Source organism: Pantherophis guttatus, chromosome 14 (genome assembly GCF_059756535.1).
Source record: "Pantherophis guttatus breed Tessera chromosome 14, ASM5975653v1, whole genome shotgun sequence".
NCBI lineage: Eukaryota > Metazoa > Chordata > Lepidosauria > Squamata > Colubridae > Pantherophis > Pantherophis guttatus.
Window position 1 is genome coordinate 18758494 of NC_142076.1, and position 16894 is coordinate 18775387.

General features: G+C 38.8%; 1 protein-coding gene across 2 annotated transcripts in view; it reads left to right on the forward strand.

Annotated features, from left to right (window-relative positions):
• The window catches only part of SMURF1 (SMAD specific E3 ubiquitin protein ligase 1), a 41408-nt gene continuing 24514 nt past the window's right edge, over positions 1–16894 (forward strand). For both annotated transcript variants that reach the window (XM_034436571.3, XM_034436572.3), the window contains exon 1: positions 1–335. In XM_034436571.3, the coding sequence (XP_034292462.1) occupies positions 281–335 (55 nt within the window). In that variant the 5' untranslated portion in view covers positions 1–280. The remainder of the gene's footprint in view (positions 336–16894) is intronic.

Genomic DNA, 16894 nt, shown 5'->3' on the forward strand with positions numbered 1-16894 from the left:
CTTCGTGAGGAGAACCGGAGCGGTTGAGTTCCGTAACCGAGGAGGATAATGGCCCTTCTTCGTTTTTGAACCAAAAAGGGAATAAGGCGAATTATATATATATATATATATATATATAATATATATATATATAAGAAAGAAAAAGGAAGGGAGAGGAATCGAGCAGGTCGGGCCTGACGGCGACAACGACGGGCGGCCGAGGAAGCGCGGATGGGGGCGTCCGTGGCCGGCGGCTGATCCCGCCTCCTGCCCTGCGTGTGGGTCGGTCTGAGGGGGAGCGATGTCGAACGCGGGCACCCGGAGGGCCGGCTCCAGCATCAAAGTCCGCCTCACAGGTACAGACGCCGGGGCGCCGCCGCCGACTTCCACGCCGCCCGCCAGCCAGCCCGCCCGCCGCGGGCGACAACGGCCGGCGCCGTCCCACTGGGGGAGCCGGCGCCTGGGATGATGCGGAGTTTGGGGGTGGGATGGGGTGGGGAGGGGAGAGGGGCTGCCTCTTTTGGCATCATTGCTTTCCTGAGGACCCCAGAGCCCATCATCCCCCAGCCTGGGCCTGGCCTCGCCTCTCTGGTCTGGAGGACGTGATGGGAGTTGTAGTCCCGCGCGTGTTTGTGGTTCTGGAGCAGGGCGACTTTCTTCTCCTTCTCTTCTTCCTCCCTTCTTTTTCTTTTTTTCCCCACTTCCCCTCTTTATTTCTTTTCTTCCTCTCTTCTTTCTCCTTCCCCCTGTGTCTTCCTCTTGCTCCTTCCTCCCTCTCTGCTTTCCTCCTTTTTGATCCTCTTTTTTTCTTCCTTTTCTTCTTTCCTTCCTCTCCTTTCCTTTCCCGTTCCTCTTTCCCCTCTTCTTTCTTTTCTTCTTTCTCCTTCCCCTATTTCTCCCTCCCCTTCCTCCTCTACTTTCCTCCTTTTTCCTTTCTTCTTTCCTCATTTTTTCCCTCCCTTCTTTCTTTCCCGTTCCCCTTTTCTTTCTTTTCTTCTTCCTCCTTCTCCTATTTCTCCCTCCCCTTCCTCCTCTACTTTCCTCCTTTTTCCTTTCTTCTTTCCTCATTTTTTCCCTCCCTCCTTTCTTTCCCGTTCCCCTTTTCTTTCTTTTCTTCTTCCTCCTTCCCCTATTTCTCCCTCCCCTTCCTCCTCTACTTTCCTCCTTTTTCCTCTCTTTTTTCCTCATTTTTTCCTCCCTTCTTTCCTCCTCCTCCTTTTCCCCCATTTCTTCCTCTTCTCCCCTTCTTCTCCTTTCCTCCTACTTCTCTTTCTCTTTGCCCTCTTCTTCCTCTCCTCCTCTTTCTCTTCTTTCCTCCTTTTCCTTCCCTCTTTCTCTCTCTCTTCCTCTCCAGCCTTGTTTGGATGGAGAGGCAAGTCTTGTGGGCCGTGGAGGAAGAGGAGAAGGTTACAGTTGTCCTACTGCTGGTCCTCCTTGCTCCTTTCCTTCCCCAGGTGAGCTGAAGGGGTAGGAGGACAGGTGGGCCTCACCTTTCAAAGGGCTGCTCTGGCCAGGTAAAGGAAGGCCTTATTTGGGCCTTGACATTCAAACATGGTGAGCAACACACCATGGCTAACAGTCCTGAGACAGTTCCTGCTGTTGTGGATTGACTGTCTCTCCCTTCTTTTTTTCCTTTTCCTAGGAAAATTGGGGTGTGTGTGGAATCCTTCCTCACATCTCCCCAGTTTGGTGGGTGGGGAGAAATCCTGTCCCCTCTTTTCATTTCTTGCTCTGCTGTCTTGGCAGAAATGCCCCGCAGACATTTGAGTTCTGACTGTTTCGGCATTGCAGTGGAATTGGGGAAAGCTGGTTGGTTGTGGTTTTTTTTCCCCCTTGCTGGTTGGAGTTTAGGGGATCTTCTAAAGGAGGCCGAATCCTTCCCTTCTGCAGCTCCTCGGGGTTGGAGACTTTCAAAATCTATAAACCTCATTAAGGGTTTGATTATTTGTTTTCCCTTTGGGTTGTTGAATAACTGGAATTTTCTGGATGCACCTTGTTTAAAACTATTCCAGAGGATTGTATTATATACAACTGGATTTCTGTGTTAAAGCAGTGCTGTTTGTTAATATTTGACAGAATAGATTTCTCATGGGAACACAGATAGTCTATGTTTGTAAAAATTGGCCTGGCCAACCAGACTTTATGAGGCTTGACGGGAAGGATAGATTTTGTTCAAGACTTCTTGGAGAGGTGCCCCATGTAGTCTGTATTAAAGCGCACTTAGATTGCATCTAAGGGTTTTTCCATTGAGGACTCCTTCAAATGTCAGAAGGAAATTAGGTGCTTTTGAAAAGGGATAGTAGGGAGCCTCGGTGATCATGGTTCTAAAACTGTGCCCTTGTTTGTTTTTTTTTTTAATGTGGAATATTTATTGTAATAAATGTAACCGGACATCTTTACTAAGAAACCTATCAAATATACCTGTTCAGAAAGCTGAATGTGGAAACTTTTAGTCTGCATGTTAGCCATGATTTTGCTGGATAGCTTTTGTCCTTCAGTGGCCTCTCCTCTCTCTCCCTCTCCCTCTCTTGTAACAGGAGATTAATTACATTGATTTATGTTATAGAACTGGTGTATTACTAATGTAAGTGAAATACACATAGGACAGGTGTTTCCTGGCCTATACCTTGTAGAATGGCACACTTTTCTATGGAGATAAAGTATGTGAACTGGCCTTTGGAATCTAGACAATATTTAACTTCCTGTCTAGTCCCCCCCCCCTTTTTTTTGAATGAAATTCAGATACTATTAGGAATATTTGCTAATTCCATTGAGAATTACTAACAAAAGCTTGACACAATTCTTTCGGGAAGCCACATGAATTGTAGTTCATCATCCCAGTGACTTTTGCTTGCCAAATATAATTCAGAAATCAACTTTCTTTTTATGTTTTGTGTGGATTCTGCTTGAGAGTGTTTTCACTTCTCTCAAAAAATTAATACTTCCATTTACCAGGGTAAATGATGGGCCAAATGTTCAGCACCTGGCAATGATTAATTGCATTTTTTCTGCATTGCTTTCATTGAACTTCAAATTAACTGTTGCATTTTTTAAATGGAAGTCTTGATTATTGAACTACTATATTCTGTCTTCCTGATCTTCACTAATTTAATTATTTCAATGTCTTTTTTCAGAAGTTAAAAGGCATTTCAGATGCAAAAGGAATGAAACATTTAAAACTATACAGAAGTCATTATATTGTCATGCCAGCTTGATGTTTTTTTCTTCTTTTCTTATACTTATATAATTGCTGTAAATATATGCCATAAATATTTCTTTAATTTAGGTCTGTCACTACTTAGCATTATAATAGTACTTTTATGCATTTCCTGTAATTATTTTCAACATCCCTACTTAGTAGCAATTCTGTTGCTAACTGTTGCTTTTTGTAAATTAAGAAGATACTATTAAAGTAGCAATTTCTCTAATGCTGCCAAGTTTGGGGACCATTTGTCAAAAAACAATTTTAATGCTCATTAGAGGCTAACACACTTATAATAAAATTTGTTAGTGTGTGTTTGTGTATGAAATCATGCATCAGACATTGTACATATAACTAATATGTATTGTCATAAAAAGGGGGCTTGGCCAAATTCACATTATAACAGAAGTAATACCTGAGAGTTGAGAATAACAAGGGAGTTAAGAATTTTACAGATTACCTAAACTTTGTTTGGGTTGATACGATTGGTAGAAATGTAGAAAACTATCATACTGTCTCAGACCATTCGTTTATGAATTTTAGTATTGTCTTTTTTAATTAGCAAAAGCTGGCCATACTAAGCTCTACTTTTCTTTATGTATAAATCCTGAGTTGGAAATTATAAATCTTAGGTAATAATTAAGCTAGTAGTATTTTTAACTTGCTAGCACTCCCTGAAAATTAATTTTTATTATATAAGTATGGCTATAGAGGTAGGCTGGGACCTGGTGTGTAATCCTTTTGAAATAATCTTGACAAGTTTACTTAGCATTAGGTTTCTATCTTGCAATGATACTCATTTAATTTTGAACATATCAACTTTCTAACCCCTGGCTTCGATTAAAGCTCTCTGCTCCATATATTTTTGCAAGCATATTCAGATTTTCATATCTTCGTATGCACTATTACATGACATTTTGGAGGCTACTGTGTAATACCATAGGTATAACTGTAATAATTTGCTACCATAGGGGGCAAAAATGTTGCCCTTCAATAGCAAATCCCACATATTATGTTTGTTAACAGCCAGATGGTTTGATTGTTCGAAGTCAAACTGGTTTGTTTTTGAATGGTTTGAATGTTGCTTGTATTTTTGTTTGCAAGTCTCCAGATGTGGTTGAAGCGATTTGAAAGACTGCATCTATTGAGTATTGTATTGGTCAGGTGACTAATGTGGAAATTTGTTATGTGGGTATAACATGTGTGCAAATGCCATTTTATATTTCAGTTACTAGCACTGGACAAATTAAAGTTGATTCCTCCTTTTCCCCAAGTATTTCTGTGGATTTAATTCTCTGTTTTGCTCTTTGAAAAAAAAAACAACACTTTCATTAAGTCAACTTCTATTCATGCCCTTGATGTAGATATGAGAATATAACAAGGAAAAGGAAATTCAATACAGCAGCAATATTTATTACATTAGCAGAAGAGCACAGCTAAATACAGCCTGGCGAACAAAACAAACCATTGATCTGAGATGGTTGGACGGGTGAAATTATTTTTAAAAGCTCATCTTGGATGGTGAGTTTAATTAGCTGCAGAAGTATGGTGATGCACTATCCTGTAATAGCAAGAGAAACATGGTTTGAAAATGTGAAGTATAAGAAATCACCCTGTTTATTAACACAAAGACAGTTCTTCTCCAGCCTCCCATAAATTTGATTATAATGGAAGCTTCAAACTATAATAGGTCAGATTTTGAAATTAAGTTCATTGGAGCTGTATGTTAAAAAGAAGATTGAAGAGATTACGCCTAGCATACTGACATCTGAGGGGGCATGATGGCTCAGCAGTTAAAGACGCTGAGCTAGTCAGAGAACTGACAGTCTGGGTTTGAGACCCGAGCTCCATGAGACAAGGTGAGCTCCCATTCCTTGCCCCAGCTCCTGCCCACCTAGCAGTTGGAAAACATGCAAATGCAGGTATATTAATAGGTAGCACTTTGGTGCGAAGGTAACCGTGTTCCCTGTGCCTTTGGCGAATAGTCATGTTTACCGCGTGACCATGGAAATTGTCTTCAGACAACGCTGGCTCCCTTGGCCAAGAAATGGAGATGAGCACCGTGCCCTAAAGCCAGACACGAATATCAGTGTTGACTGATGGAGCATAGTTAGCTAGTGATCTTTGACCCTGAAATTATAAGTGGCCCAGTTGATTTTTTTTTTCCTCTGGTCATTTTCAGAAATCTGTGATGACAGGGTCCATCTTTTCAAAAATGTGGCCTGCATAATATCCTTTTGCTTCTACTGTCATTTTATTTTGTTACAGCTGGAAACAAATTCTGCGGAATAGATGAGCTTAACTCTGGGTTCTTTGCTCCAGTAAATCATTTAATATACAATTATGTGCCATCAAGTCAGTCTTGGGTTTTAGTGACCACATGGATAGACTTTCTCCAGGATGATCTGTCTCCAGAAAATAACTTCCAAGTAGAAAATTTAGGTGGCTAACTGACTGCTCTGCATAGATTGTATTTCTTTACTCTTTCCAGTACCCTTTAAACTGATAGGCTGGAATCCCAGTCAGATTTTTACTACTAATATGGTAATGATTAAATAGTTGCCCTTTTGAAAAAAAATGTTTTTTTTCTAATTTAGAGAACTGTGGGAACAGGCTACGTCAGAGCATGGAACACTTCAAAATAAATATCTCTCAATTATTTAGACTGTACATTGCCCTATTGATCCAATACAAAGTTTCTGTTTAATTTCTTGAATAATAAAAACATTTCACAGTGAGAGAGTAACTTCCAAAGATAGAATTCGCCAAGCCAAAAAAACAAGGGAAAAATGAAAATAATAACCAAACGTTCTAAATACCTAATTTGGCTTTTGAATTCTAAGTCTGGCAAGAGAATGAAAGTTGACACATGGAAGAATGATAAAAGAGAGAGATAATAGCCCCTAGGTTGATGGCTAGATGAGATTTTTCTGGGCGAGAACGTGCTGAATTCTAATGCATTACATGGTTTGGGGTTACTTTTCATTCAGCAACATTTAATCATGTGAGAGGCCAAAACTTGCACTGGCTTGTGTCAAAGGCAAGCTTGCGTACAGCAGAGATAAATCCCTTTGGGCCATCCAATTTATAGCTCAAAGAAACCTCTTGTTTCTGGAAGACACCGTTTCAATTCCGAGGAACTGTGGAACTAATTTCATGTGGATACCTATTTCTTGGGCCTTGTTTCTCAAATTACAGCCCTCTTTTCTGTCTATGGAAGCACTCTGCTTTTAAAAATGAGGTTTCCCATTTCCAAAGGGTTCATGGAAAGAGCCCAAATCCTATCGTACATATTTAATGTGTCTTTTGGAATCCTATCTGCTGAGTTTACTAAATGAGATAAATGCCATTTAAGCATCTCTTAGTCATCTTTCTGCCTCTCTTTGCGAGTAAAACGATCCATTCTTCAAGAAATTGGACTCCTAGAGAAAGGGTGTGGCGGTGCATGGCTCCAAGTAGATTCACCTCCGTTGCAGCTGTACAAAATTCTCTCTGGATCAGGCGTGCCTCTCCTTACTTATGTCAAGCTCTAGAAATAACTTTTGCAAATAACTACCGTAATGATTAACTATTAGCTACCTAGCAGCCAAAGATTAATTTGAAGATCTCCTGTCGCTAAAAATATAAAGCGACACAATCACCCCTTAATGATTTGCTGTCAAATATGCTAAAAACAATTATAGAATGTAGGTTAAATTTTGCTCCCTCCTCGTTCAGGGAAAAGTAAATTTAAAGCACTCTTCTAAACTGATGGAGTGCTGCTTTGTGTTCTTTTGGATGTAATTTTCTCAAAATTTATTTGCATAGGAGCGAGAGTCAGTGTAGAAGTTAAGGTGTTGAATCTGGATCTCCTCACTTCTAATTCTACTCCACCATCAACCACAAAAGTTCTTAGGGTCAGTTTAAGCCTGAACCAACAAGATTGTTGTTTTTGTGGAAAATAGGAGAAGGGAATGTAACATATGCCACTTTGAGCGCCTGTTACAGAAGGTGAAAACCCAATAGGGAAATAATGATATTTTTTTGTATTATGCTTTCTCTTTATTTAATATATTCATCATCCTCCATAGGCACACCCACAAACTGTACAGTAGCTTTATTAAAACCACTCATTCCAACTAATTCATTTCATAAAACCATACAACCATCATCATTTGGGAGATAGGAAAGAAATTCCCAGATACAATAAAAAATGTCTGCAATATGTCAGGACAGTTTAATGGATAACTCAGAATGTTCTTTATAAATTGGAGCATCTTGAAAAGAAGCTTCAAACATTTACAAGGAAGAAAAAAAAACAAAGCCCTTTCTGCAGGCTCTTTTCTCTGTTGTAACCTTCCGCAAATGGGTGCTGTCCAGATGAATTGAATTTCAGTTCTCGTATTTCCTGACATTTGGCCTTGGACCATGTTGGCCGGGAATATTGAGAGATGTAAATCCAGCACATCTGGAAGGCCACTTGGTTGCTTAGCTCGAGATGTTTGTTTGGTGTTGCTAAATCTTTTACCCTGCCTTCAGTCTCTCAGAATTGCAGCCAACAGTATTCTTCTTTTCTAATACCAAAATGCTAGGAAGGAAACCAAATCAGTCCGTGATCTGTTGAATTCCTCAGTGAAAATGAAAAATTAAAGTTACACCCCTGTCCCCCAGAAGGTTTCAAAAACTTGAAGAGGGAGACTGAAATGTGCTAACCTGCAGTCAAAAATATTTCTTAGGGAGAATTCTAATTAAAATGTCAGGATGGTTTGTTTTTAACTGAATCGACACATATTTGTAAACTATTCCCAGAAAAGAAGATGGACTGAAAAGAGAGGTGGAAAAGATAGCTAGTCTGTCTACTGGGACATTTCATACTAAAATGAATTCTCAGATGAATTCACATTGAAGGATGGAAGTATGATCTGGACCACTTTTGACTATAGGTAGTCCTCGACTTACAACAGTTTGCTTAATGACCGTTTAAAGCTACAACGGCACTAAAAAAACTTACGACCGTTTTTTCACGCTTATGACCATTGCAGCATCCCCATGGTCATGTGATTTACATTTGGCCGTTTGACAACTGGTTCATATTTATAATGGTTGCAGTGTCCCTGGGTCACGTGACTCCCCCTTTGCAACCTTCTGATCAGCAAAGCCCATGAGAAAACCAGATTGACTTAACAACAGCGTTACTATTTTAACCACTGCAGTGCTTCACTTAACAAACGTGGCAAGAAAAGTCGTAAAATTGCTTAACGCATTGTAAGCTGCCCTGAGTCTCCGGAGAAGGGCGGCATATAAATCAAATTTAAAAAAAAAAAAAAAAATGAGGCAAAACTCACTTAACAAATTCCTCACTTAGCAACGTACATTTTGGGCTGAATTGTGGTCATAAATTGAGGACTGCCTGTGCTTTGCAAAACTGGGGCAACAGAATCATGACAGCTGTCAGAAGGATAGGTTGCTCCTTCCTAAAGTGCAATATCTAAATGAGCAATGGACTTACTTCAGATGTTAATCAGTTTCTTCCTGCCCTTTTAATTCAGACAGTTTTTCTAGATTACCCTCTTGTGTATTTTAGTTGTCTCCAGTCACCTTGCTCCTCCATGGAAATTATGAAAGCTTGAAGTCTGACTCGTCTGGAAGGCACCAGGTTGGCGAAAGTTGGTTTAGAATAATGGACTATGTTGAATTTCAGGAATTTTTTTCCATCTTTTAGTGTCTTAATTAGCCCATCGGTGCAAGGATTTTTATGATTGCCCAACAGATTTGTAGATGGGCATTGCTAATTATCTTATTAACAGTGAACTTTGAAAAACGGTTGGATGATATGTACATTTTGCTTTTCATTCCTCTAGGATGCCACTGTCTACAATTTCCCTGCTGTTCCAGGATGTCTGTCTAGGTATTTGTTTATGAGTCTGCATGGACTTTTCACAAACGCTCCATAATCCACATAATTAAAAGCAGACAGGGTGGATAAAAAACGACGATAATTTTTTTTTAAAAAAAATCAGATTTTTAAAATTTAAATTGGATTTTTTTTTATTTTTATCAAATTTATTTTAATAAAATGGTTTTGGAGTAAAAATCTATCTAAAGATAGTTTCTATTTAAGGTACATTAATAATTTAGTTTATTCAGCATGAAGTGGAGCTTAGTTATGTAGCATGAGGCTGTATATTTTGCAATATTGGGACTGTCGATGAGTCAACAGCAGATCAGAGGAGAAGCCGCTGCGGGACAGAGATGACAGTTGCTCTTTAAAAATTATGATTTTAAATCGAGTTGATTTAAATCAAGCCTTTTTACTAGTGATTTTTAAATCGTGATTTAAATTGTGATTTAAATTGACTTAATCAAATCCCTGAAAGCAGACAAAGCTGCTTTATTACAACTAAGTTCTATAGTTCATCTTGACCCATAGAATAGAAATATATCTGTTGCAAATAAGGAGCATCACATTGCTTGCGTATAGTGACAAAGCTAGTTTCCACAGTACTGTAGAGTTATATCACTATTAAAATGTTTAAGTGCCCTAAATATGCAATTTTGTTGTGAGCAATAAAAAAAAGGATAAATATTACTAATAAATAAAATAAAGGATAAATAAATATTACTGGGATAGTTCAGAACAAGTAAATTTATCACTCTAGATCTTGGCTATTTTGTCACTTTAGATGTTCTGAATACAATCTGCTTTCTTCATCAATGGTTAAACAGCAAGTTTACATTACACTTTCTTTTGTTAGCTCAGTGTTTGTTAGTGCAGATCTACTCTATACAAACAGAGTATAGATTCAGATTTAGAGTAATGCTGTCATATTTGAGGAACAAAAGTGCATTACATAGGCTGATACAGCTTTAGTTAGAAAAAGACCCTCCTTCATAATGGCATGCATTGTTACTGCTACCTTACATTCTGTACAGTTTTGTTAAAGATGCAAATGTTTAGAAGCATAGATAAAAAAGTACCAAATTAAGTTAAAACACAGAATTTTGTTCTCTCCCTCCCTCCCTCTCTCTCTCTCTCTCCCCCTCCCTCCCATCCTCCCTCAACAAGAGTTACTTATAAACTCTCAGAATAATTCCATTTTCCAAGTTATGATAATAGCTATGGAAACACCAGGACAGTCCTGGGCCGCACATTACTTTCTATGCCTGAGGGTCTTGTTTCACCCATTGATTTCCAAAGGTTTAAAAGAACTGTACCTATTATCTTTGAATCCACATAAATCAAGTGCCAGGAATTGCTTTTTGTTTTAAAGACAGTTTAACATAATGATTCGCAAGACTATTCAGTCACAATAGAAGATGCTAAAGGCAACATTTCCTGAATGTTTGTATCACAAGTGGGTATAAATTATGCTAGAACAGGTTCATTCAAATCTGGCAATATCCTCATCTCTCTATTCTGAATGTGCCCTACAAACAGTTTCCCTGTAATCCAGTCTTCTGGCTCCGCACTGTCAGCATTGAGGACTGAAGGTGCAAATATCTTTACTTACAAAAGAGCACTGGGTGAATAGAAAGTGATCTGCCAAAATGTGGAATGAACAATCAGTATTTTGCCTAGAGTAGATGTTTCCGTACATATGAAAATTAGTTTTCTTATCAACTGATTTATCTGGAAATGAATTTTTGTTGATTGAAAACATTAAAAAAAAAAACCCCTACCAACCCTATGATTGGGATTCAAATGTATTGGAGAGGGTTGATGTCCTCTCTTCAGTGCTCTTGTAAAGGCACATAGAATGGGAAGGTATAAATGTTTACATGAATAAATTGATTGATTTTATATGAATAAATTGAACAGTATTATAAAAATAAGAAATATTTCACCGTTTTTAACTATGGAATGACTTTTTAAGAGTCCTTTTTGGAAGGAGGGGAGACTGTCCAATGTCAGTTATCCATTTGACTAGATAACTTGCAGAGATTTGGATGCTTTCTGAGGCCCACAATATAATCACACTATCCTGCCTCAAATAGAAAGAAAAATTGCAAGAGCTATTTTTGGCAGTAGTACGAAAGTAGTTTGCTGTTGCGTTCCTTTGGATGTATATGCATGTGTGTATCTTTGCAGTCTAGCTTGAAGTCCTGACATTTTGCGGTTCTCTTCTATTCAAGATCTGATCCTAAGTTTACAGTATGTACTTTTTAAAAAAAATCATTTGGTTTTGGCTGATTGCATGATCAGTCTGGATTTACACAAACCACCTTCTTTCCACTCAAGTTTTGTTCAAGAGCAGGTTGTTAAGCAGCGAGTTTCCATTCTCAAGTGTTGACTAACATTGGAGGTGTGTTGATGAAACTAAAGCTTGGGGAAGTGCTTGGATTTCAAACGTGACCCCAATGTTTGTATCTTTGACCTTGGCCGATGCCTCCCGATTCTTTGCTTCATTTGCCCTTATGGGTGATTGTACAGCGCTATCCTCAACCAGAACTTTCAATGAACTGTAAGTATTAAGTATGCATAACATTTTTGGCAAATGAAGTGAAACTTGGAATCTGAGTTATGCTTGCTAGTGGGAGGAAGAACATGCATCTCATACATGGACAACGTTGACTGGATTATACAAGCGGCAAGCATTTTAAAACTGCTTTTTTAAAAAAAACAAAAAATTCTACAGCTCTTCCTTCAGGGCTCCTGGCTTATTGAATAACAGAGGTTTGCTCTCAAATGAGGCAAAGAAAATTAGTAACCAAGAAGGGTGACTTCGAGCAGCGGTCACCAACCTTAGCAACTTTAAGCCTGGTGGACTTCAATTCCCAGAATTCCAGGCTTAAAGTTGCCAAAGTTGGAGACCCCCGATTTAGAGCCCTAGAGGTTCAGCTTGGACTTCTCTTCCCTTCTCTGAGGAAATCAGAAAGAAACATTAGAAGTCTGAATTCACTTTTGGATTCAGCATCCGCATTTCCTTGCTGCTTTTGTTGTTTTGTTAATGATTTACATAGGGAAAAAAAACAGACAGGAACCAACATACACGTAGCCCTCGATTTACGACCACAATTTTGAGTGTTAAGTGAGACATTTGTTAAGTGAGTTTTGCCCCATATTATAACCTTTCTTGTCACAGTTGTTAAACGAAGCAGTGCAGTTGATTAGTTAGTAACCCGTTTGTTAAGTGAATCTAGATTCCCCGTGGACTTTGCTTTTGTCAGAAGGCGGCAAAAGGGGATCACGTGACCCGAGGGCACTGCCACCGTCACAAATATGAGTCAGTTGCCGAGCATCTGAATTGTGATCACATGATCACGGGGAGGCTGCAAAGGTTGAAACTGTGAAAAACGGTCCTAAGTCACTTTTTAAAGTACCATTGTAACTTTGAACTGTTGTTTAGTTTAGTTTAGTTTAGTTTATTGAATTTATATACCGCCCTACTCCTGAAGGACTCAGGGCGGTTGTAAGTCGAGGACTGGCTGTAATGCCACAGATGACGATCATGTGATACCAGGAGGCTGAAAACCTGCTAAATACATGCCAGTTGCAAAGCCCCCAAATTTTGATCGCACAAGTGTGGATACTGCAATGGTTTTAAGTGCAAGGACTGGTCATAAATAACTTTTTTCCAGTGTTGTCGTAACTTTAGATGGCTGTTAAACGAATGGCCTCAAGTTGAGGACTACAGGTAATGAATTTTCCTCATTTTCAAGTGCCTCCCATGTCAGAAATGGATGTATCTGCTTCAAGAGAAGAATACTACAATGAGGGTGTTATGACAAAATCAGTATTTAATAACTTCATATGGAAGAGAGTCAAGAGAAACCTTTTATCAAATTTCAGCTAAAACTTAAATCTGAGCTAGCATTTTGGGGGATTTAATGTAGGATGAAGCTGCTCCTGTTTGTCATAATTTCTTCCAATTAAATGCACTTAGGTGTTGGGGTTTTTTCTTTTTGTTTTTTTGAAGCAGGAGAGGTCAGTAGTCATCTATAGATTTTTAGTTGTATTTATTGGTAGTATATTCTATCACACTTTAATTAATATTGTACAGGTGTTCAAATTATGTCATCCGTTTGGAAAACAGGAAAGAAATCATTGTGAGAACATAGCCTTCCGTTGGGTATAGAATTACTAGAAAAGAGTTTTCCCTCCTAAATAGGTCACTGATGATTTTTGAGTTTGGGGAATTGCATATTATGCAGATCTGAAAGCCATTAAGGGAACTTTGGTGCACTGAGATAGCTTTAAGTGGAATTAAGCAGGGAAGGTCATACGGAAAACTAAAAATAAGTATTTCTTGAAATGCGGTGCAGAAATTCTGCAAGGATTTTTGTCGGGGGGGGTGTATGTGCTGAGGAGGTGGTAAAGTCTTCAGATGATAGAATGTACAGATGATCAAAGTCAACCCTGAAATGTCTGCTACTGAGGCTTCTTCTTTTTATTCTTCCTTTTGACTATCTTTCCATTGAGTCTTTAATCTGTTACTTTAATAAAGCACTTGAAGTATAATTAGGTCCCAACTCTGTTCAATGGAAATTCTGTCTAGTATGGATAATGCTAAGCGTGATGAGTTATTTTAATATTTTGGATGTGAATGCTGTTAGACGATCAGACCTGAATTTAAGTGGCTAAGAAGGTGTGAATAAATTCTGAGGAATTCTAGCTTCTTAATGGATGAGTAGCAAGGATCTGCTATTCTTTAATAGCTAGCTGAATTGCTTTCAGCTTGATATAAATAGATCTTATACAGTACTACACAGTTGATACTATTTTAATGCACAGAAGTTACAGATTGTCAGCTCTCCAATGGACATTTAGAAAATCGTAGCATGCTGCTGTTGAATTATCAGATTATATGTTACTGTAGTTTGTTTTTTGAATGACTTAGTTTGGTATTTTGTGGAAATAGAAGCAAATTCTCAGGTGGCCTTAAGACAGGTTCTTACAAGCCCACTTATCCAACTCAGGAATTACAGTGGTGTCTGGAGCATATACGACAGGATAAAATCCTTGATACTATTCAGGAGGATTAATACCGCCTTTAAGTTTATTACAGAAAATGTTAGCATTTTGGATAGCTACAGAGGTACAAAACATTCAGTTTAAGGCCAGGGCTGGACAAAAATTGGTAATAAGTTTTATTCAGCCTTCTTTCCTTCTTCCATCCCTGTATCACCAGCCTTTGGTGCCTTTGATAACAAGAATTTCTTGGCATACATAAGAGAGAGTATCTGCATTTTCTGTTGAGCTATTTGTTTCTGATGTTTCTATAGGTCTTGTTGAGCCTTAGAATTAAATTGTGAGGATGGTTTATTTCAACGTTTAAAATATGGAATAAAACATGTGATTTGCTTAGAAACAAAGACTATCCTGATCAGTTGTGGCTGACAAGTTGTTCACATAACTTCTTGATATTGGTTGCCTTTCCAAAATTCTTTTTTCTATTTCCTTGTGGCGCTTTCAGAGTTCATAAAACATAAAATAATAGGGTCGGAAGGGACCTTGGAAGTCTTCTAGTCCAACCCCTGTTCCTTGCACAGGCAAGCTGCCAGGGAGCTGACCAACACTAGAGCTAATGAAAGTCTTTATTTCCAAAATTTCCACAAAATCAGAGCCACCTCCAGGGTTTGTCTGCATCCTAACCTTGCATCGTTCTACCCAGCTGTTGATCTTGGCGTAGGGCAGTCTCTCTTTTTGCTTTTCTTCCATTGCTGCAAAGATCAAAAAAATTCTTTCCCTGGAAGAATGAGATTGAATTTTTGCAACCTGAGTTAAGTGTTACTTGACTGGTTTGTTTTTGTTTTTTTCCCTTTTCATCTCTAGCTGTCTAACCTGCAGTGTTTCTCAGCCAGCTTATACTATGACGAAAGCAAACCTTGGGAACCGTGTGCATGCGCCTAGTTGCAAAAACTCATAGTGTTTTGGGCTGCTCTGAGCATAGAGCAAATTCTGATTTTGCTGTGGGAATTTAGGGAATTCAGTAAGTTGCAAGTATTACATTGAAAACCATTGAGCCAAACAGATTGTGCTTCGTAAAATGAGCATATGGCTTTATAACATAGAAATCTAATAAATAAAATAAATAAAATAAAATAACATGTCCCCACTGCACACCCAATTATTGTCGAGAGGCCTTCCCCCCTGGAGTTCTCATAATTTGCAAAATGTATAGGTAAAATCCACGTTGACTGGGAATTCTTGGAGTTGAAGTATGGGTTATGTCGAGGGCACTCAGTTGGCGATTGCTGTGGTAAGGAATCAAACTCTGTAATTCTATCTTGAGGAAATGAAGTATCTGTTGGTTCATTCTTGGCTCGCAGTTGTTAAGGCACGAATAAAAGAAATAACCGTTCTGTTTTGACTGAACCACAATCAGAACTCATGAAGTAGTCAAATTAATGTTCCTATGTTTAGCTGTTCCTGCCAAAGATGTGTTATTTCTGTAAAACCAAATGAAGAGAAAGAAAAATGCGAGATTGCAGATTCTTTAGCGATGAAAAAATCCAGCTCTGGACTATTTTAATGTGATCTGGTAACTAGGATACAGTACTGTTTTTTTTCTTTATGGCCACTTGAGAGGCTAAACTAGATATAGGCTTGACTTACAACAATATGTTTAGTGACCATTCAAAATTACAATGGCACTAAAAAAAAAAAAAGACCTACAACCGTTTTTCACACTTACGACCATTGCAGCATCCCTGTTGTCCTGTGATCAAAATTCAGAAGCTTGGCAACTGATTCATATTTATGACGGTCACAGTGTCCGGCGGTCATACCATCCCCTTTTGCGACCTTCCAACAAGCAAAGTCAATGGGGAAGCCAAATTCACTTAACAACCGTGTCACTAATTTAACCACTACAGTGATTCACTTAGCAAATGTGGCAAGAAAAGTCGTAAAATGGAGCAAAACTCACTTAACAAGATTTCTCACTTAGCAAGATCAATTCTGGGCTCAATTGTGGTTGTAAGTCGAAGGCTAGCTGTATGGTAGCAGCAGAACCTTCCATTTAAAGTTCGAACCTGATCGTGTGTAATTGGAAATACTGGGATAATCAATTCCCAATTCATGATTTAGCTTTCGGTAGTCTTATCAGCTGTCGGAGAATCATAGAATTGAAAATGGCCTTGGATTTCATCCAGCCCAACCCCCTGAAAGGAATACTGTGACGGCAGCACCACTAAGGAGTAGCTAATGATCCTCTACTAAATTCCTCCAGCGAAGGTGAATGGATCATCTCCTCATTGCTATTCTGTCAGCCCTTAATCTTCTCTTCTCCAGGCTAAATATAGCCAGCTCTTCCAAGTGTTTTTCCTAACGTTTCAATTCTACCTCTTTTGCTATCCTACCCATCCATCTGCGAGTGGGTCTCGCTCATTCTGCCTTTTTCTTACAACGTTTCATCCAGAGCTGGACACATTTCTCCCCATGTATAGCCTAACTCTGCATTACAGAATGGAACTACTCTGTTAAAGCAGCTTAAGATGAGTTTAACTTATTTTGCACTGCTGGCAATGTTGTTCAGTTTGCGACTAGCTACACACCTCTATCCTTCTCTCATATGCACCACTGCCAAGCCAAACATCATCTCTCGGGCTTTTTTTTTTTTTGCTATCCAAATGCAGAACTTTTAATTTCTGTTACATTTCAGCGTGTTGGATGCGGCCCACAGTCTTAAGCCTGTCAGGTTCATTTTGTCCTCCCAACCCTGATAGCAAGAAGTAAACTCAGTCGAAAGAAGAAGCAGGAAAAAAAAAAAAAGGTGGAATTGAAGGAAACCT